The sequence below is a fragment of the Acipenser ruthenus genome, chromosome 16, assembly GCF_902713425.1.
Source record: "Acipenser ruthenus chromosome 16, fAciRut3.2 maternal haplotype, whole genome shotgun sequence".
In the NCBI taxonomy this organism is placed as follows: Eukaryota; Metazoa; Chordata; class Actinopteri; order Acipenseriformes; family Acipenseridae; genus Acipenser; species Acipenser ruthenus.
The window spans coordinates 33,203,806-33,226,572 of NC_081204.1; the positions used below are offsets into that span (position 1 = coordinate 33,203,806).

At 36.6% G+C, this 22,767-nt stretch overlaps 2 protein-coding genes across 4 annotated transcripts; both read right to left on the minus strand.

Moving 5' to 3' along the window:
• Positions 1-1,700: 1,700 nt before the first annotated feature.
• On the minus strand, positions 1,701-11,343 carry LOC131697850 (V-set and immunoglobulin domain-containing protein 4-like). 2 transcript variants are annotated; one of them, XM_058989518.1, is made up of 9 exons: positions 11,210-11,343; positions 9,788-10,150; positions 9,198-9,464; positions 8,499-8,549; positions 8,029-8,082; positions 5,367-5,402; positions 3,978-4,085; positions 2,991-3,015; positions 1,701-2,376 (listed from the first exon to the last, which is right to left on the minus strand). In XM_058989518.1, the coding sequence occupies exons 1-9, from the start codon at positions 11,262-11,264 to the stop codon at positions 2,271-2,273; spliced, it is 1,065 nt and encodes a 354-aa protein (XP_058845501.1). In that variant the 5' UTR covers positions 11,265-11,343; the 3' UTR covers positions 1,701-2,270. The 2 variants fall into 2 exon arrangements, with proteins under 2 accessions (XP_058845501.1, XP_058845502.1); XM_058989519.1 differs by lacking the exon at positions 8,029-8,082.
• Positions 11,344-12,445: 1,102 nt separating this feature from the next.
• LOC131697849 (heat shock factor protein 3-like) lies at positions 12,446-22,767 on the minus strand. Of its 2 annotated transcripts, none has more exons than XM_058989517.1 (14): positions 22,568-22,767; positions 21,129-21,237; positions 20,371-20,498; positions 19,348-19,472; positions 19,048-19,123; positions 18,218-18,279; positions 17,808-17,889; positions 17,376-17,503; positions 16,734-16,973; positions 16,105-16,210; positions 15,604-15,672; positions 15,177-15,237; positions 13,829-14,127; positions 12,446-13,641 (listed from the first exon to the last, which is right to left on the minus strand). In XM_058989517.1, exons 1-13 carry the CDS (start codon positions 22,658-22,660, stop codon positions 13,862-13,864), a joined length of 1,545 nt encoding a protein of 514 aa, XP_058845500.1. In that variant the 5' UTR covers positions 22,661-22,767; the 3' UTR covers positions 12,446-13,641; positions 13,829-13,861. The 2 variants fall into 2 exon arrangements, with proteins under 2 accessions (XP_058845500.1, XP_058845499.1); XM_058989516.1 differs by having other exon boundaries at positions 13,903-14,127; positions 22,568-22,765.

The window sequence follows — 22,767 nt, forward strand, 5'->3', positions numbered from 1 at the left end:
ATGGACAATGTCAGAGCCAATGATGGTTCGGTAAGATCCAGAAGGGCTACAGAAGGGCTCTTCAAAGATCTGAGGTCTTACTAAGATCAGAGATCTTACTACCTGCCAAACGCATACAGTACAACATAGTACATATTAAGAGTAAACGTGAAGTGTGCTCACATCAACAATTAGTATTTCATTGGGAGTCTTTAATCATTGGACAAGCAGTCTTTGTGGGCAACTACAGCTACATAACAGTTCTTCAGAGATCTGAGGCTAACAATGAGATGCTAAAGCACATGTGGTACAATCTAGTGCACTGTAAGCACAACTGGTCACGCTTCTTCAGTCTGTGTGGGGCTGTATTCAACTGCATACTCTAGTATAGTACAATAGGTCATTTTATTGGTATTCGGTTGGTCCAAAGTTCAATCATCACACTTAATGTATTGTCACTTAGCGGAAATATGTTTTTAAATAGTGCGTTAAACAATATGCGTGACTCTCAATCATTGCAAACAGCTCAAACAAGTACAACTAAACTACCATACAAATATGATAATGTGAATTGAAGTTACCAGCTCTTTCCAATTGAGGTTTAGATTTCCCAGCGTGTGGCAGGATCTATGAATGCATAGAATGCAGCGGACCCTGTGGTTTTATCAGTCACAAATAATTCTAGTTTAAGAATGTAATGCATCCATACTATAACCACATGTAAGCTATTTTAACAGTCATTTAAATGCAAAGAAAGGGCCTAAGATGAACTCTTAAGTTGCTGTTTTGCTTTTTAAATAGTTTTAAAATAAGGTATCCAGTCCTTGTTGACTAAAATTAAACCATCTAAATTGTGTTTTATTAGAATAATATACAATATTTTCAGATTAAAAATACCATACTGTAAACAAGAATTCCAGTGTGAAACTATAAGGTTTTGTTAATTGACTGAATGCCACAAATATAATTTAAAATATAGCAAATAAAAGAGCAACCACCTTTAGTCTCAAATGACAATGTAATTACACTGTAATTAGATGTGCTGTTACAAAGTAATTACATTGTTACTACACAATCATATGCATAAATGCATTGTAATTACAAAATATGCAAGCAACTCTAGTTTTCATACTGTAATTAAAAATTTTGTTACATTGTAACTGCACAACCATATGTAGTTACTGTGTCATTACAGTGTAATTATAGCACAGTTAAGAGACATGTTTAGTAACATCAATACAACTATATTTCTGTATCTATAAAGTATAGCATTGAGGAATGCATTGGACACGTTTCTTATGCTTTAGCTTCTAGCTTTACAAAATGTTTCACACTTACAGTCCAATTGTTAACACAGCATGTCTTCAAAAAATAACATATGAACTAGACATTCAGCTGTACAGAATGTTTATATGGTCTTTATATCCTGGTTCATAATAGACAGCTGTAACGACTATTCTATAAGTACAACTAATTAGGATGATGACTTATAAAGCATGCATACACTGAATTACCCGTACAAAAAAATGAATTAGTGCAAACCAAAATTCTGCAATAAAAGTTACTCAATGCTATTTTTTCGTGTGGGTTTACTGACATTTTAACGTGAAAACCAAACATCCCTCAATCAGATATCAGATTATATCTCTGTTTTTAAGATATATATATATATATATATATATATATATATATATATATATATATATATATAAATACTACGAGTTGCACTCAAGCTGCATGCATAACAATGAGCTGTTTGTAAAATATGTAGGACATTTTGTATGGATTTCTGCAGATAAAGGTATAACAGTTTGCTTCTGAATGCAGGTGTGCTAATGAAGGTTTTGTTTTCATGGAAATCTACTCTTTATTAAATATAAATGCTTGTCAGATCAGAGTACCACAGATATCGACACACAAGATCAGCAGATCATTCCTAAACATGGAAACGATATGCAAGAACTTACAACACTTCCAAGTATGCAGAGATAAGCCCCAATTGATTATCCAGGGGACTTGCACAGTTTTCTACAAAACAGCAGTTTTAAAGGTTGCAAGACAGAATAAAAGTTGTGAAAAGGTTACCGCCCCAATGCGTTGTGTAACCTAGCCCTAACATGCAACTCCTGATGACTGAGCAGAGTTGTGAAAGATTGCAATCTTGATCTGTAAACTGATCACCATGCATGAATGCAGCACAGCACCATTCCAGATGACTTTGTTAACTAGGGCTGTTGTTTGACTTCTGACGCATTGATTCCTCAGCTGGCTCGGTCCGTAGTCATGGTAGCTTACTCATTCTCGTTTTTGCATATCATCGCTTCATATTCATTTTCGCGAGCAGTGCATTTTTTGTCTTCCATGTTGTTATTTGCCCCAGCAAGATGAGAGGAAAAACTATAACAATAAGATAAATCCTTACATGTTATAGACATTAACGAAGGTACCAAAAACAGATATATCTGTCTGATGCACAGTTAGGGTTTAGAGCAGCGGGGTCACACCAGTCCCCAAGGGCCACATTGTCTTCTGGTTTTCATTCCAGCTCTCAATTAATGTAACTGCCTGTAAAACATGTGAGGCTAGAGAGAAGTGTTAAATTTGTCAAATGAATCAAATAATTAGGCCAATTAGGTGGTGGAAGCTCGGGTGGAACGAAAGCCAGAAGACACTGTAACCTTTCAGGAACTGAGTTTGACAGCTCTGGTTCAGAGTACATAGCTAATACATTGATAGCTGCTGTGTTCATGATTTCACTTTGTGAGCACAACAGTCCCCCAGTAACACCTTAGTCACCCATGTAGCTTTTCCTTTCTGATCTGGACTTACATTTTGAATACTCTTACCACTTTCCTTTGTGTTACCTTCTGTTCGCTAACCCTAACAAAGTTGAGTGCGTCAGCCACCCACCAGTCAGGTTTTACTAAGTAAAGCAAATGAATCATATACAGCAGCTATAAAGTAAACCTGAAGTGAGATTGAATTACCACACAGTGCAGAGTCTTACTTACGTTACATTAAGGTCATATTCATTTCCTATGAAAGAAAGAAAGAAAAAAGAAAGAAAGAAAGAAAGAAAGAAAGAAAGAAAGAAAGAAAGAAAGAAAGAAAGAAAGAAAGAAATCTTTAATGAGATAATAAGAAACACCACATTATTTAGTTTAATTAATAAATGCAGATGTTTTTTTCCATTTCTTGCAAGTCACATTGGACTAATAGGCTAGCTTTTCAACTCGAGATAACCATTCTAAAGTATTATTAACCTTAATGGTTGTATTTATGGATCATTAGGGAGAATGCATTTAAAATTGAGGCTTCTTAGACACAATTAGCATTGGCAAATCCATTCCAGTGAATATCAAACAGTAGGAAGGGAATGGTGTTTAGCACAGAATAGTCATACACTGTGTACTGAAACAGCTCCACAAGACAGCATTATACACTAATAGGATGACCTTTAATGGAGTTATAATCATGTTTTTTTTACTCCATTTCCTATCCTCTTAGCAGCATTATGACTACCCCGCCCCCTTTCTTCAGCTGAAAATCTTGTCATACATTGCTACTGTTTTACACTTCAATTTGAAATCTGCAGATATTTCAAGTAAATGCTACTTCCTGGTATCTAATCATGTCATGTGACCTGCCGCACAGGAAGTGAGTAGATACCAGGAAGAAGCAGCCGGTTCATTCTGGCTCAGGTTTATTGTTTTTGTTGCCAAGCCCTGGAAACAGGCTTTATAATAATAATAATGTTATTTGTCACCTCCCACATGGAGATAAAGGACAACACAACAGCCATTAAAAAAAAACAAAAAAACAACAACTAAAATAATCTTCAACAGAAGAAAAGGGAGACCAGGATTATTATTGTGCCAGCCTAACCCTAGTGATAACAAAAGCACGTGCGCCTTCAAGAACGATCTCAAGAATGAATAACAGTGCAGCACAAACAGAGTGTTATCCCAGTACTGTCATGGTTTTGATGCACAGCGTACTTTTCTTTTTCCTTTTCTTCATTATGACGTTGGCTATGATGACAGCGAAGAGCACCACAATGCAGAGAGCAGCAATCAGGATGTAGAGCCATAACAGAGTCCTGTTCCCTGGGAGAAACACAATGAAGTCACTGGAAGAGTCCAAGAGAAGCAGGGCCAGTAACAGAATAATAGAGGTGCTGTGAGAGTCATGAAGAGGGTACTCAGCATATCTGAAGAGAAAGACGCTTCTCCTCTAATTTTATAGCTGTTTCTTTTTAGAAACAATGGATTTAGTGATAGAGAAAGTTGTTTAAACTAGTAACTAGTACCCCTTTGGAGTCATGCAATGACCTTATCACCATGTATGCTAGCAGTTGACATTAGGTATATGGCCAATTCTTTTAACTGTTTAAATAGTTTTGTATTTTATAAAGAAATGTGATTCAAACTTGTATGCAGTTATACTGTATGCAATGAATTGGTATACACACGTTTTTAGCATTTCTTTATATCCAGCTATATTGGCTGCAGTGACCTCTACTGACAGTAAAGGAAAACCAAGGCAAATTAGAGAACAGCTCATTCCCCATCTACAGCACATTGTTTCAGATCCTCTATCCTGACCTGGTGTGCAAAAGGACAGTGCATTAACTGCTGAGTTTCCTAATAATTTGATATCAATCCATTATTGCTTTATATGAACTTAAGATACATGCAACAGGAAACCATATGTTAGTTAATCAGCAATTGCAGCTGAATTACTGGTAATGGCATATTGTTGTGTAATCTAATGCAAAGTCCTAGTCAGGACTATTGAAACAAAGAGGGTCAGTGAGAAGGTTCCAGCTAGAACAATCCTGTTTTACAGCAGTAGCTTCAAATGGCATTTTGGGTACCTTTTAAAACTGAGTTAATTTTCTCAATAATTGTTTTAATCCTGCAGATGTTGGAGCTAATAACTCAGAACCACTCCGAATGATTTCAAACACCATACAATTGTGACTACTTTCTCTTTAAAATGCATATTTTCAATCTGTCTGGGCAGAATAGGTACTTAATTTTTTTTTTCCAGATGTGTGCTAAATGTGTCACTGACCAGCCACTAAGCCAGTGCAACAGTAGTGAGAGTAAGATGTTTTTTCCTGTATGAAGAAACCTGGTAAAATGTGATGTAACATTGGCAGTAAAGCAATGTACGGTAACCTCAACTTTTCAGTGGGCAGCTTCCTGGTGTCATGGACTAGGGCATGTTTTTTTTGTTTTGTTTTCTAAAGCAGTAAGCTAGTGACTTTTCATTTCTATCACGTGGGCTAGTTTGTTCTAAAAGGGACCTGCACCTTGTACCCCTTGGTGTACCACACTAGTCAACAGAAAGTGGGTCCTAGTTGAAATATACTTATTTGGTACCTTTTTGGCGCGACGCAGGAGAAACGGCATTTCCACCTGCAAAAAAGTTTGTTTAAATTAGCCAAGCTTATTTCTCATTTATTTCACACGCTACAGTCTAAACTGGCACAAACAGTTACTTTTGTAACTTTTTGTAACAAGAACTTCCCTTATTTATAACTAAAACACATTATCTTTACTGTTTTTTGTGGAGCATGAATGGCATGTAAAAGAAGCTTAGTATTTAATCGATATAACTGCACATCAAGTGCTATGTAAGTACAAAGGTATGACCAATGTAAGTTAGATGTTCTTTCATAGCCCCTATAGCGTACTAGTACATTCACTATTTGTAATTACAAAATCCATTACTGACCAAAAAAAAAAATATCAAAAGTACAAACTGGATCAATTTTCGTATACAAGCCACATACACATTCTGTCATTACAAACTGTGCGTAAACTAATACACATCCGAATTACTATGTACAATAAGTACATAGCACTTACATGTTAGGACAATAGCGATACGAACTATGAACTGACACAGTGCCTAATTATGTGAGGTCACTTCAGATAAAGCATAACCCCAAAAAAATCTACACTGGGTATAATACAGGTACTATACTATACTAATCCAGATGTACAGTTCTGCAATTGGTTCAATTCACAGCTAAACTAAGCAGAATGCAAATGTTGTTTAACATGAACATGCACCCTACTCCACATTACACCTTCCATGACCATTATGCAAGACATGCAATTAACCGTGTTTTCTTTTTCCTGGTTTGCTCTGAAGAGGAATTACTTCTCCTTCACATGTGCATTGGGGTCCTTGAAACAAAAATCAACCACTGTCCTGTCCCTCCTTCACATCTCATTAGCCCACGAAGGTACATCAGTTTACTAGCACTGACATCAACCTGTTCTGAATAAACTCCCTGAACTCCTGGTCTCATGCTGCAGCTTATCTTTCTCAGCAGTATGTGCTGTAGACTCTGTGGCTGATGTATTAGTCACATCTGGAGTAAAAAAATAAATAAGCATAAATAAACACATTTTTTAAAAATGAAATCTTTGAAAAATAGTGAATCAAAGCTTTGCAAGCATCAAAGCAAGTTGGTCATGAAATACGGTATTTGTACATAGAGAAATCAATTGTGAGGCAAATACCTCATTGAGGGTGCTCACTATGTGTTTACGTTACTGTTTGTACCAATTAAGGCATTGCAAGTCCGCCCACACACTCTCAGCACACTCAGGCTCCTCTCTCTGCACCCTAGAGCATTATTATCAGCCTGAGAGGCCTCAAGAGTCGGAATTAGTCATGTGGGCGAAATTATCCTAACTTAATTATTTTTGATTAAATTGTTGAAGTTTGCTTTAGAAAACTTACCTTTGTTTACACATTAAACTAACTAAATTGAACTCAACAGTTCCTGTTGACTTTCTGTACAAATGTAAAAAATTACTTATGTTATTGATTCAATAAATAATTATTATTATTGTTTTATTGTTGTTATTATTGTTGTTGTTATACATTGTAACAGTGCCACAACATAGCCCACTCTGTGATGATGTGATAAGCCGAACTCGCAGGAATATCACTTTTAATAATTAACGTGTTAATAAATAAATCATATTATTTGAAGGGGAAAAACAAAAACTTCCCTTGGTGGGGATCGAACCTACAGCTCCTACCTTGCAGCGCAGTTATCTTAACCTCTACACCACCGAGCTTCAATAGGAAAACATGAAACATGTGTTGTAATTCCTGTTAGCGGCCAGCTTATTAAACAGAACATTTTCAAAGTCTTGCAAGGAAACTTATTGAGGTAAGCGATTAAAAACGACAATAACAACAGACACAAATTCATTAATCATAAAAGTGTTGTAGCGAACACACTTATTGGCTCATATTTGCAGTCTAAATTTGCATATTCCCAAACAGTCCACGTTAACTCAGATCAGCGTACTACGTATGGTGGCTGATCACGCACAGCAGGGAGGGACAGAGACCTGATGGCTGAAGCAACAGCAAGAGGAGAAAGAGACATAAACCACACACAAACCACGTTTCCCAACACACCCCGTTCACACAAGCGGTTCTTACTGTTTGCAATGATATTCCAACAGCTTTAAACACTTGCACATGGTTATAAATGTTCATATGGAGAATATCTTTTGGGGATCAATTGTCATGGGGGCGAATTGTCACCGGGACCAATTATCGTGGGGACCAATTGTCGTCAGGACCAATTATCGTAGGGACCAATTGTCGCGGGAACTAATTGTCGGTGGGACCAATTATCACAGGGACCAATTGGTGGCAGGACCAATTATCGCCGGGACCAATTGTCTGGGACAAACTGACGATGGCGAATTGTCATGGACAATGACAATTATTGAGTGGATGGTGTATCTCTCTCTCTCTCTCTCTGTATACATAGACTGTATATATATATAATTTAATTTGTTGGAGCGGGTGAGTGTTACCTCATTCAGTGGTATAGTACCTATAGTCTTCAGATGTCGGTTCAATCCATGCTAACAGAGAACATCACAAATAGCTTTTAGTACTTCTGGCAATAAGACATCATTTTGTTAAGAAAGTCAGCCACCCAAAGTGTGCTTGGATTTTAGTTGCCTTGTGAAGCCCATTAATGTGATTAAGAATCATTACCAGATTCAGTGCTGCTGGTTTCAATATAAGAAGTAGACGTTGGAATGTTTTTTACTAAAACAGAGAAAAAAAGAAACAGAAAATATGATTTTATATGTACATAGTGGGTAAATTTAATATGCAACTGTGACAGAGAAAGAATGAATCTTGGTTATAAATCTCCCTCCCGACCTGTGAGGGTTCTGTGTAAAGGGAACGGAGTGTCCCGGAGCTGTCGCTTAAGGCCAGCACCCAACCCGGACTTCACTGCACTCGTACTCACTAAATAAATTGTATTTCACCACTTGCACTGCAGCATTCACTCTGGACTTGTGATTGTGTTTGTGTTCTGTGTGTGTTTAAAATACTGTGTCTATTATTAAATCCAACATCACTTGACAACAGTAAAATAATGGAGGACTGGCAATACACAATGATGTGTATTGCGCAAAATTGTAAAAGTTTGGTTTTACATGATAATATTACATTACCTTCAGTAGTGGATTGGTAGGTATAATCTTCAGACGTTGCTTCGATCCACTCTGAGAGAACGAAAAAAGAGACATTAATCTCAAACTTCAGGGTCTCGATACCCTGAGATAAATTATCTCGTGATCACTAGATAACGGAATGGTCATATCGAGAGCCTGAGATAAATTATCTTGGGATCATGAGATAATGGAATGGTAATATTGAGATCCTCTAAGCTGCGGTCTATTCACAATATTGTTGCATCTGACTTCGCAAGCAGACATACTTCCAATGCTGCCATTGTAATTAATATACAATCCTTTGTGAGTAAGGTACAGAAAATCAAATATCTGCAGTAACAGTGCAAGAGAGTCCTTAGGTCATTCAGGTCTATAAAAATATGTGTACCAACAGGGTGCCCCCCTCTTTCTGCTCTGCTGGCATTAGATATTGGGTCACATACTGTTATCTGTGGCAAGCTCGTGTTATCCTGCAGTACTCAAATAGCCATTATCTAAACGGTCAGCTTTTAAAGACATTGTGAAAGGTCTGTAAGTACTATTAAATGAAAGCATTAAAACTCTTTTAGGTAAGGCCATGCAAAGTTGGGGTAATAAAGCAATGCGCTGTATTTAATTTCTTATTTGAACTGTTTCTACTGACACTCCTGCGCTGTTTATACATATCCACTACTGTTTTAGACATGTGGATTCGCCTACCTTGTACAATAAGTTCTATTGGACCACTCTGTTCAACTTTCTTTCCAGAAGCGAAATTCTCTGCTTCACAATAGTATGTTCCTGCATCAGATACGGTGAGGGCAGCTTGTCTTGATAACCTTGTTTTGGTCCCATCTGGTTGCTTCTTGTACCACATGTATGTGATGGGTAAAGACCCGGTAGCTGTACAAGTGAGACTGATGCTTTGACCCGCTTGGATGTAGATTGGGGACTGGACATTGGGCATAACTGGTTTTGAAACAGGAACTAGGACACAATTAAAAAATAAAACGTGAGCACTGACAGGAACAATGTGTATGTCTATATTTAAAACCAATTCACTAGTCAAATAATGTTTTAATAGAGGTAAAACTGTTTCATACAGACACCTCCCATCTATGGAGCAGTGCTTCAGAGGATTCATTTGTTAGGTAAATGGAATCTCGAACCTGCAAACTGTATTATATATAAGCTGCATCTCCCTGGTGCAAGTCAGTTCCAGTCACAATAGTTAAGACTGCAAGCTGTGATGCTTAGCATCCATATAAATGACTATAAAACTACTGCACATATATTCAACTGCCTCTTACCCTGGACGACAGATACTTTGATGAGCGCTGTGTCCTGCACTGTGTTTTCACTCCCATTTCTCCAGGTCACTTCACACATGTAATCTGCTCTGTCCTGGAAATACATTTCTTTCAGAGTGAGCGAGACATTCCCGACCTGGTCAGTGCTTGGAATGCTTACTCGGGATCTGTACATGGAGAGAGGAATGCTGTAGCTGAGCCTGTCCCTGTAGAGAAGAGTCTTAGTGTCTCCATCCTTCCTCATTGTCCATTTTAAACTCATTTCCGAGTATCCCGGAGAGAGCTGGTAAGTGCACGGTATGGTAACATCTCTGCCCAGAACTGCAGTGATGCTGGGCACCACGCTCAGGTTTTTATTGGCATCTGTTGGCAAAAAACAAAGAAAAAAGAAATGAAGGTGCAACTCATGTTCTGATATAGTGCTTTTGTGATTGATTCCACCCAATTCATTTTTTGTCCTACAGGATTCTACTATATGATTAAAAAAGGAAAAAAGGCAAGGCCATTCATTTTTCAGTGTATCATACATTTTATTGTAGTAATATATACATATATATATGTGTGTGTGTGTGTGTGTGTGTGTGTGTTATGGTTCATGTGTAAAATCGGTAATTCTACAGATCAACCGGTATATGTGTAGATTTACCAGCTCAGTGGTCAATGTATAAAATAACTAAGGAGATGGTAGTAAACAATCTCTTACTTATATCCATGATCACTGTCTGGCAACTATTCACAATACAAAATATATATTTTTGGTCTGTATATAGGACAAAACATTAATATATGGTCTGCTAAATACATGTATTATTATTATTATTATTATTATTATTATTATTATTATTATTAATAATAATAATAATAATAATAATAATAATAATAATAATAATAATAATAATCATATTAATACTACTACTACGACTACGACTAATAATAATAATAATAATAATAATAATAATAATAATAATAATGCAAGAAGGGATGCGGTGAAGTTTAGAAAGATTAATCAAATAATAAAATAAAAAATCCAAAGGCTGGACTTTAAGAAAAATAAATAATAAATGACTTAGTTTACCCAAGTACGTAACAGATCTTACAGAAATCTTATGCCATTAAGCTAGCTTACACGCCTGGATCGCACATTAGGGAGACACTGTATAATGGGAAGTATCTAGTGTATACATACATTAAAGACAACAAAGTCTCTTCCTATTCTGTGATCCAGGACAGGTTATATAACTATATAAACAATGGAGACAACTGTATAATTAATCACACAGTACAATAGGATAGTGAAAACATTCAAGAAGAATCAAGTAGCTGATTCTGCTTTTTAAAGCGCTTCTGAAGGAAATTTAAATTAGGGTTACCTACATTGTGTGAAACAAATCGATACTGTCAAAAATAAAAATAATAACTCACCAACACCTGAAGCACTAAATGCCAGTGGCAAAATGAATACAAACAGCAGCTCCATTTTGGAGAACAGATACTCAAGACTGGGGAAAAAAAAGGACCTGACCTTTTTTATACATTTACTGGTGACACCAGTTCTCCTTTTCCTCTTTCCTCTCATCACGTAAGTGGTTGTAACACCCTAATCCGGACCCTTGTTTTTTTTCTGCAGAGTTTCTATTTTCTATTCCTTGTGCTCCTCGCTGCAGTGATATCAGCCTGAGAAAGCTAGTCTTATTTTAATACTGCTATTTCATATACCTAACAAAATCCCCCAATAATTAGCGGAATAGTGAAACCATGAGGCATGGTGTTGTACTGCCTCAATAAACTACAAACAAAATCGACAACAATATTAATTCACAACACAATGCAAATTTTTTTTTTTGCTATATAGCTGGCACAAGTCTTCTTTTTTTTTTTTTTTTTGCTGAGCATTTACACGTATAATTCATATTCATGTTTACCCATCCTCCAAATACAGGGTGACTATGAAGACCACTTCATAATGTAACTGTGGAACGACCATTTCCAATAGAGCCATTTAACTGGGTGATGCAATTCTAAGACTCCGGCTGCTAACATGACCTTTAGACATTGATATCAAACCTCAGTGTTTCATGACTTCCAAGTAACCACAGCACCTTTCTCTCTCTGCTATAAAATCAGAGAAGTATTTAAACCACAGAGGTCTTCTAGGGCAGACTGAATTCCCCTTTGTTCTAATCTAGTAATTCATGGCTAATCACTAACCTATACACCAATTTAAAAAATACATGGTTTTCAGCAAAGTCTGCATGGAAAACCTTCACCAGTGCCCGCTATTATGCAATTCTGAAATGCCAATTACCTCTTTAAGCCAACTGTATAATCCTGCTAATAGGCACATTGGTTACTTATATGGGAAAAGCTGTTACGCGTTTGTTATGAAGGAATAAGCAAATGCAGGACTTGTGCTGCTTTACTTTACTTTGCAAACACAAAGGTATGTTGTGACAGTAAAATTGTATGTAGATTTCTATTCGATTTTCACCTTATTCTTTTTCCTTCTCTTCAGCTCTGTTACAAAACAGTCCACAACTTATTACCTACCATATAAGGGAAAACCCCACATACATGCATACCCCTATTTTAGTGATAATACAGAAATTAAAGTGACTTTTTAGCTGGAGAAAAATTGTAAGCACAAACAATGAACAGAGGTAAAGGGGACAAATATTTATTTAGATTTAATTCATGTCTGACGTCCTCCATTTTAAAATCGTGGCACGAGTACGCCCCATTGCATGGAGTTACATTGTAGGCTTGTAATAAAAAAAATACATAAAAACACTAGAAAATGACCCTACAATGTGAAATGCCCTGTCTTAGCTTGACATGCATTAGTGCTGAGCGCATTTTATCAATATACTCTCATGGACTGCTTATGAAAGCATCTTTTTTTTAATGTAGATTAAAAACATAATACATTTTAACATCAATAACATTTCTCTACAAGGAAGTAAAAAAAACAAAACAAAACAAAAAATGTATTTGATAGAGGTATTAGGAGCCCCAGGGCCTCCCAACAATACTTTGATTCTACTCACAATGTGTCACCTTAACTTGCCTTTAAAATAAATGTACTGCATATGACTAATTTCTTACACAATTCCATTGTACTTAGCAACAAATATTACGTAATGTACCAAAATTACCCTATGACTTCAGAATTACAAAAACACAAAAACAATGTTATTATTATTATATATTTCTTGTAATAATTTGCTGGCTATGTAATGATATTGTATACTGTAATAAACATCCCTTGAGTTTCCATAATTGTTTAACCATTTAAAAAATAAAACAATTTCCTCAATGTGAATTCTAGTTTTGCAAATGCAGTGACTTGTACCAAAAGATGCATGGGGATAAGATGGTCATTTAGCACCAATGCGTTTACAAGGTTACTGCAGACTGATGTGAAAATATCTGCAACTGGTGGGAAAATGCCTAAAGTTTGGGAAGTTTTCTGTTAAATGGATGCATGGATGATTAAGGATGTACACGGAAGCTGTTAGGTACAGCAATACTCCTCCCCTGTATCTCTTAAGTATTTTCACTGGGGGTATGTATTTGCGTAGGTTAGCACCTGCTAAAGCTGTTCTTTTAGCTTCATGGAATCAACACTATGTAGTTGTGTCAAAGACAGTTGTCACAGTGACGACACACGCTTAATGCAGCATCTGTCACAAGGCAGGCATTTAGAAAAGGTGTAAGGTTTACAAATGTCTATCGTAGCATCAAAGGTATTTTTTAAGGTTGTACAGAGATGCTTCAAGGTAGTGTTCACAAGGTGTCCTTATTCAAGATGTATAGAACATCTTCTGAAAAAGATGGATTGGGTGTGTTGACTGGTCCTGAAACAAAAGTTAAAAGAACGTATTAGAAATACTTCTATTTAATGAACAGATGCATTGCGCAAAAAAAATAAAACAACAAAAAACATATCACACTGCTTTTCCATAAATTCAGACAAATTACAATCTGAACAGGTTGAAATGCATTTATTTATTTATTCATTTATTTATTTTAACAACAAATAACCTGTGATCTCTTCAGTTTGTTTACCAAAGCCTTTTATCCTTTTTTCAGCCGGATTGAAGGGGAACAAGATTCACCTTTGTTCTTTTCCTCGTAAAGCTCATGAATGTCAGTCGTTTGGTTGTTAGGGCTGTACTCCACTCTCAGGTCAGTTGTGCTGTCTTTGAATGGCACAGAAGGCTCTTCCTCAAGAGACAGAAAGGAGGGCTCTGCAGGGCCAGCCACCTCTGGCTCTAAACTACAGCAAAGCTCATCCAGTAAGGTTAGTAGGGGATTGGGTGTGCACTGAACTACATGCTTCCCTGTTGGAGAAATAAAGAACAAACACACTCTCTTAAATGTTGTTTCTTTTTAATGTACCAGAGAATCACTGATTCTTGGACATATTCTTGGGAGTTATCTAGACATTTTCCTGTTATTTCTGAGTTAGCGTTTGGGAGAAGGTTTTTTTTTCAGAGCCGTTGCCCGACTGTCTCAGGTTTTGCAAGAAAAATTCACCTGGGGGTTTTCGGGCCCGCTGAGTTCAGAAATGCTAATCATTGTGACCTGGCAAAAGTCATCCTACAGTGAAAAAGTGACCCTGACCAGAAAAATCACCCTGGGCTCAACTTAGACGCTCCCACCATGTGTAGCACCTCGTTAGACTCGTAATGAATAGGGCTTTCGAGAAAAAAATACCAGGAGCACCCGACTCACTTTTGGCAGGTTGCCAGACAAGGGGTAAGTGACGAGTTTCATTCAAACTTCAGCCCAACCCTTTACCCTGTAGGGGATGCGAGTCCTAAAATGTTAGTATTGCTTTAAGAACCTTAGGGACCACTCTTCCAAAATTTTTCAAACACTTCTGGTTTCAAGTTCCCCCACTGGTCATTAACCCCCTCAGCAATTTGATTTTTTTGTATTTCTACTAAGTTTAACAAAACTCGAAGGGGAAATTAAAAAAAAAAAGATTAACATTTCTGAATTCAGTGCGTTCGAAAACCACCAGGTGAATTTTTCTAGCAAAATCTGACGGTCGGGCAACAAAATGCCCCTTTTCTGGTTGCGCTGGCGTGGAATGACCCCTATATAAATTCTGCTTGACCGACAATAAAAAATATATACTTTTGCCATGCAAATATGCCACCAAAGGAACCACACCTCATCTAATTAAGAAGAATTAGGTTTCCTATTTTCTACACTTGAGTGATCAAATAGCCTTATAAACATTATAAACAGTCAAAAGGTCTAGTAGCATTGACTGTGGAAGACCATTTGAGCAGTACATTCATTCAGCCCATGGTGTCAAACTAAGATACTGGCTTTAATGTTTATTAAAATGAATAAATGATGCTGAAGACAAGCAACCTACCATTACTGCTGTCAATTTCGTCTGTCTCTGCATTGTCGCTGGTTTCAAAATGTTCTGACATCTAAAGAACATAACTGAGTTTATGAAATGTTCACGTGAAACACAGGTTACATACATATAATAAAGCAACAGGTTACAATTTTATAAGCTGTGTTATGAAAACAGATACGGCAAACAGACTCAAAGCACTATTACTCTCTATAAGTCAAAATTACTATCTCTGATCAAAATGGGATTTTTTTTTTTATTGTTACTATCCCCCCAATATATTTTTCCCTTCACAGTACATCAGCCTTTTACTGTTCCAGTGTAAGCCAACTAAATCTCTGTTCCAATTTTTAATTATAATTTGTATTCCTAATTCCGTAATCATCACTGATGACATTAAACAAAAAAAAGCAAGACAATGTATTATTCCTTTACTTACAATTCCAATAGTAGGAGAACTTGGCGATATGATGCTCATATCCTTAGCAGAAATGCCAGGATTAAAAAGCTGTAAAGAGTAATACATTGGTAAACCTCTAAAGTTTCTGAAACAGCTGGTATAACCATCAGCTTTGTACAGTATATTGTTTTTTTTTTTTGTTTTTTTTTAAATTATGATTTCCAAGGGCGTTTAAATGTTTGATTAACAGCAACATATTCCTATAAAAATGTACACGTGAATACTGTACAGTTCTACGACACACACTTCTATTGGACGTTATAAAATGCATGTATATAATAAGAAATCACAGCTATACTACTGGACCATAAATGAAACTACAGTTCTGAAAGAAGTCTAAACTTGAAGCTCTTTCAATACTGTACAAATATTTCATAGATAAACTGACTGCACATTACATTTCTTAATATGTTTTTTTTTTTTTTTTTAAACATTTAATATTTTCTGTGTTCTACATAAAATGAAAATTGAGATATTTACTTCATCAATCAATTCAGGCCTGATGTTGAATTGATTTCCAGACAGCTGTGTATGCAAGTTTCCCAAGCTGATATCAACGCTACCCAGGAAGTCCAAGACCTCATCCCTAAAGAATACATCACCCATGCAAAAGAATGTGTCATTTGTTCAGTTTCTTGTCAGTGTTAAAAACAGTATGTGCATAAAACATAATGAATTGTGCTTCATGTAAGTTCATGTATGTTTGGCCCCAAGGAATGAATGGGGTTATGTCCAAATATTTCTTAGCAGACGCCAAATATGGAGAATGGGCATCCTGCAAGAATACTTGTTCATGACAAATAAATAAATAAATGACTTTGTGCAAAAATGCAGAAATATTTATTTTCTGGCAACTCTTTTAAGACAAGCGTTTACCCTTACTAACGTTCACAATAATAAAACGTACAGCATTGTATTAAAGCACATGTAAATTATGGTAAAGCATAGGTAAGCATTGTAGTCCAGAGAGGTATTAAAAAACATAACAAGCCATACAGTAATAGTATAACCATGGAAACACTACAAAAATGGATATTCAGATTTACTGTGGTAACCCTTTATAAGGGTAAGCATGGCCTGTAGCAGATGTCCTGTTGGTATGTGGTTACCTGTCCCCTATTGAATCACTCTGAAGAGCAACCTCATCCCCAGCCTCATCGAGGATGGATTCAATGAAGTTGTCTGGAAACTCAGCAGCACTGGCCTCAGTGGAGGCTGCTGTGGCGTCTGTATTTAACTGCTTGGTTTGAGGAGGACTGACTGAGGCTGAGATTGGACTGCTTGGTGCTGCCTGACCCTCCGTTCCAGAACCGGAGTCCTCAGTCGTTACTTTACCTGACAGGCCACCCCTGCAAAAGATAAACTTTGTTAATAGATGGCCGGTTTGTCACTCTCATTAACCTACATGAAAGAAGTGGCACATCAGAGAATTATCACAGTGTTCATTTGCACTACCAATAGAGCTAATGAGGAAGTGCATCATTCTTAGTAAAACCACACCTGCATCTGGTCCCAGCGGCAGCTAATGTTCTTCTTATCCCACACAAATTGGCATAATTGCGATACTGAAGTGGATTTGTGATGCTAATTGGCTTTAGTTCCAAGGGTGCTTTAAAAATCGTCTTTCTAGTTGGTATTATTGTCAGTGATATGTCATTAAAAAGGTATTGTCAAAGTACTCAATGGCCTTCATTTACATGATCTAATTTTGTGTGATTTGCAATCATATTCTACTAGTCATTCTAACTCACCTCTTAACTTTGTCTTTTTCTGAGGAAGCTTGAATAAGCTCACCACTTTTGACGGGCTCAGAAATATTTGTGATGTCCGTAATGACAACCCTGCTTGAAAGGGTAGCGCCATTACTGTCTGAGTAACTCTGTAAAACAAATTGAAATCTTACAGACTAAGGGTTTTGTTCGTGTTCTTTTTAATTACTATTATGACTATTATGAAGACTACTGTAGTAGAATTACAATGCAATTTTAATATAACGGGCCCTATGCACAAAGCATTTATCTGTCTTATTTAATGATTTTCTTTTTTCAGTCTGTTTTTGTTAATTACATAGTTTAGTATTCAAACTGTATGTAACAGACCATTTATATAATAGAACCAAAGCTACACAAACATTTATCAAAATGTATTAGCCTGTTCTGATTGTCTAAAATGTGGGGACTTACAGTACCACTCTGTTCATCGGCTCTGAGAACATAAGGGTGGCTGTGTTTTGCGAGAGGTGCTTCTTCTGACATCATGATCGGCCTAAAAATAAATGAGACGAAATTAGTTTGTGATCGTGGCTCCGGACTAAAGTAAGGACAACAACAACAGCATCATTATTATTATTATTACTTATTTCTTAGCAGACGCCCTTATCCAGGGCGACTTACAATTGTTACAAGATATCACATTATTTTTACATACAATTACCCATTTATACAGTTGGGTTTTTACTGGAGCAATCTAGGTAAAGTACCTTGCTCAAGGGTACAGCAGCAGTGTCCCCCACTGGGGACTGAACCCACGACCCTCCGGTCAAGAGTCCAGAGCCCTAACCACTACTCCACACTGCTGCCATGTGTGAAATTACCTTTTTCTTTTGATTCCAACAATGCAATTTTCATTCACAAGACTTGCAATGAACTGAATCACCTGAGGAACAAAAGCACACGTAGATATTTAAACACAATAGAGAGTTCAGACAGCTTTTGAAATGACGTTGCAAAAGCCAGACAGTTAAAGAAATACATACATAAAATTAGGGTATGCTCTCCAGTGAACTGCTGTAAAAGAACTGCAGCTTTAACAGAGGCAAAGCTGGGCAACTTGAGTTCAGGGAGCTGGGCTATAATCTGCTTTCAATTTCAGAGCTTGGCTGAGTTTTATGAGGAGTGAAGTTAATTAACAGAGGAGAGTCTATTGAATAAAACTGCTTTGTATGAACTGTGTACCATAATTGTACACTGTAATTCTCCCTTATATTTTAAGATGTTTTTTAGTTTTTTGGTTGGTATTTAGTTGCCATGTCCTGCTTTTACTGGACTTATTAAAAGCTGCCTGTGCATGCATGCTCTGGGATGGCACAACAAGTGTTGACTGGCTACTGAATGTTAAATTAATTGATTGCAACTCTTTTAAGATATTGCAAACAGGCCTGCTTTGGACTCACATTTTTTTGTTTCATCCTGATTCATCCTATTTGTTTTTATTTTTTTTACACACAAAATGTTATGTTGTTACAAACAATGCAACGTCAACAGAATATATACTCTTATATTTGGAAAATCACGAGAAAGTGACAAGGATTCATTAGTACATTCAGGCAGCACAAGAATGCTGGGTTATCAGTTCACAGTTCACAATACACACACACTGGAGAGCTGTTTGGACTCTGAAAGGAAATGCTCAGATTTGTTTTACCTTGCCTATCATCTTCTGTTGTTGACTGTGCTTATTTCTGAGAGAAGCCAGTTCCTTCCACAAAGCTTTGTTTTCCCTAAAATAAAAGTTGGCACAGCTTGTTACCTACTCACGCAGTCTGCTACATGTTTGTAGTCTAGTCTTAGAATAAAAATAAAGAACAGAAATATGGGTGGTTGGGTTTCTGTCACGCCTGGAATTGTAATCCTTAAATGCGTGTTGACTTTAGCAATTTAACTGACTGTCACATCCAGTTAGAACAGTAACAGCAGCTTGAATTATTTTGAGATTATCAGTTACCTCTTCATGGTTTCCAGTTTCGAATCCATGTCATCCTGTTTACCTTTCACTTGATGCACATCAATCAGCACTTTGTGCATTTCTTCCTGGCTGATCTTTGTTGCCTCTGTTCTGACCGAAGACACCTACACATATGCAATGCATTACTGTACCTTGATTATAAATGAAATAGCTTGCATCACTCGGTTTTCAAGGTGTGGTATCTGAAGCATAATCAACAAGTACAGAGAAACATCATCTGTAATTGACAAACCCAGGACTGGAAGACCCAAAAACTGTCTAACAAGGATGAGCAATACTTGAAGACAATATCCTGAAGGAATAGAAAGACAAGCGTTGAATTGACAACAGAACTGGCAGAAGGCACAGGTGTCGTTGTCCATCAAATCAACAGTATGAAGGTCACTCTTGAAATCAGGACAAAGGATGTGTTGCAGTAAGAATACCTCTGTTAAGAAAGGGGAGCAAGGCTAAAGGGCTAAAATATGCACAAGAACACTGAAATTGGACTATGGAACAATAGTCAAAGGTGCTTTGGAATGTTGATGGATGGACAACGACACCTGTGCCTTCTGCCAGTTCTGTTGTCAATTCAACGCTTGTCTTCTTTCTATTCCTTAAAGATATTATCTTCAAGTATTGCTCATCCTTGTTAGACAGCTTTTTGGGTCTTCCAGTCCTGGGTTTGTCAATTACAGATGATGTTTCTCTGTACTTGTTGATTATGCTTCGGATACCACACCTTGAAAATCAAGTGATGCGAGCTATTTCACTCAATGTGTTTCCTTCTTCATGCAAGTCAAGGCTGTTATAATAGTAGAAAACACTAGTGGAGGCTTTGAGTAAATTGCCGATGCTCATAATGCATCAGAGTAGAAAAATGCAACATGTCTAAGACTTTTGCACAGCAGTGTGTGTGTGTCCATATATATTATATATATATATATATATATATATATATATATATATATATATATATATATAATTTAAACAGAAGCAGACTGTCTTAGCCCAATTGTATACCTTGCGTTTGATATTTTCCAACATATCCTCTTTGCCTTGCTCAAAGCAAGGATGATGAAACTCAATGCCACCATCCTTTTCTTGTTTAATCAGACCACCGTCCACACTCACCACCTTTCGAAACCCATCTACAAGCAAACAAAAGAAGTAGGTAATTTCACTCTTGGAAAAATCCCTCACAATTCAAAACTCTTTCAACACTGCAGACCTGTATACAGATCAAGGTAAAGATAACTCCGCTCAGAACAGCTGCCCAGTAAACTCATGCAATATGTTACATGTGGTTCTATGCATATCCACTTGTATACGTTTTTCACTATTTCATTACAATAGTATCTTGGTAACACTTTAGTTTAGGGATCCGTTATAAGTGGTTATAAACAATAGCACACACAAAAAAGCAAAAGTGTAGAATTGTCTTATTATTTCTAACAATATTCTATAATTATTAATAGCATTATTAATCACATGTTTATAGATTGTTTATAATGACTGAATCAACCACCAATCCGTATTAATAAGAATCAACCACCAATCCGTATTAATCAGACACTAAAAATCAGTGCCTGTTGCAACCCAGCTGGATTTTCAGGTACTAGAAAATTCAGTTGTAGCATCCCTGCAGGGTACAGGTTGATCAAGTGCTGAAATAGGTAAAAAGTCCCCTGACTTGTTACAGATAGAAAATAGATGCAGAATTGTATTTTTGCCAAAGATTTTAGCAACAAAAACAAACAAACAAACAAAAAAAACCTTACACATATTGAGCTGTCGAATAAAACTTGACATGTTGCTGTGCTTGAAGTATCTTGGAAGGATTTCTGTTGTGAACTTCTGTTCATCCACCACCCTGAAATTCTGTCCTTTCTAAAGAACAGGACAGAGAACATGTCACTGCAAATGGCACTCTTCAGGATCCAACAAAGAAAAGTGTAATAAAATATTCTTGAGGTAACAACTAGCAACAAAAAAAACAGCTTAGTTGAATGAAAGTTGTTGCTTGAGTACTTTTTTTGCAAGTCGTATAGTTGTAACTTTTAAAATCACTTTATTCTTGAAAAAAAAGTTTTACACTTGCATCGAAAGAGGATCTTTAAGTATTACTCATTTACGTAATACAATGACATTTATAAACTCTTTAGTAAACACCAAACAATCTGTATGAATGATGACGAGAAGCGTAAGGTGCTTTGCTTTTCAGGATATATACAGGCAAAACGTGTTATTCCTCAGGAAAACGTCAGCACCATTAAAAAGAAGGTAACTGACTGCATACAGTATAAAAGCTGGGATCTCTGTAAATACAGCGTGTGCTAGAAATGCAGATATATTTACACAAGGTTCAATACTCCCTTGTAAACCTAATCATTTACTGACACCTGAATCAATATGATCTCTGAATTTAAACCTCGTTGCTACCCGTGCTTGGCATATTTAGTTGTGTTTTTATCATTAATGCATACAAAACTTCCTGTTTTATTCCAAACGTCACGTCCCCTTCATGATGCACTGATTGTGTAATGTACAGAGCTGCTGGGATGACCTAGGCATTCTGGTCATCACAAGGGAAGAGATTTCAGCAAACACCCTTCACTGTTCGGTTACTAAGAAACAAATCATCTTAAAACAATTACTCATTTGCCGAAAGAGCAAAATTGCCAAATTTAAGTAAAACGGGGATGTCATCTAATACACGGATGAAGCAACTTTGCAATTCAAAAGAAACACCAATGAAAATGCATGGCATATTATTGCAAAACAATAAATAATTAAGTCAGAATACAGTAGTGGTTTCGTTTATTGCATTTGAGGTTTGAGTAAAGAAAAAAAAAGTACAAGTACAAGGCAATACATTTGGGCTACATAAATGTGCCCTTATTAACAAATCAACGACCTTTGTTACTGTTACACCCGATTGTTATTTTGTGAATGAAACTTCTAAATGAACTTTATGATTAGGATACAGCTATATTGCAAAATGAATGCAATTAAAAAAAAATGTCGATGCGGCCTAGCTGAAAAGTTTTAATTTTAAAATGTATACAAAGTTTATGTAGCCTAAATAACAAAGCAAATAACGTGCACGCTACAACCAAGTCTACGGAGCACTGTAACGAATGTGTATTACAAAATAAAATAAACAAGCGTAATATTTAAAGAAAACTATTGCAAATACGTGTCCGGCTTCCGGCCTTACCGAGCTCCAACAAATAACATCATTGGTGCTTGGACTTTCAACCAACGTCCAGAGTTTGGAGACAAATCCTGGGACATTGATCTTTTGCTTCATGATTTTGCAGATTGTACAGAAATAATAAATGTGTTTCTACGTTAAGGAAGACAACGATGACATTTCAACAACATCACACGCAGACAAATAAATAAATAAATGAATGT

Bases quoted from the DNA above. Each gene is read 5' to 3' on its own strand.
- LOC131697850 (XM_058989518.1), bottom strand. From the start codon at position 11,264: ATGGAGCTGCTGTTTGTATTCATTTTGCCACTGGCATTTAGTGCTTCA. The intron at 9,465-9,787 runs GTAAGAGGCAGT...ATTGTGTCCTAG, and splicing joins CAAAGTATCTGTCGTCCAGG to TTCCTGTTTCAAAACCAGTT. The intron at 8,550-9,197 runs GTAGGCGAATCC...TCGTTCTCTCAG, and splicing joins AATAGAACTTATTGTACAAG to AGTGGATCGAAGCAACGTCT.
- LOC131697849 (XM_058989516.1), bottom strand. From the start codon at position 22,660: ATGAAGCAAAAGATCAATGTCCCAGGATTTGTCTCCAAACTCTGGACG. The intron at 15,673-16,104 runs GTAAATATCTCA...TACTCTTTACAG, and splicing joins GGCCTGAATTGATTGATGAA to CTTTTTAATCCTGGCATTTC. The intron at 14,128-15,176 runs GTAGGTTGCTTG...TTTCTCCAACAG, and splicing joins CGAAATTGACAGCAGTAATG to GGAAGCATGTAGTTCAGTGC.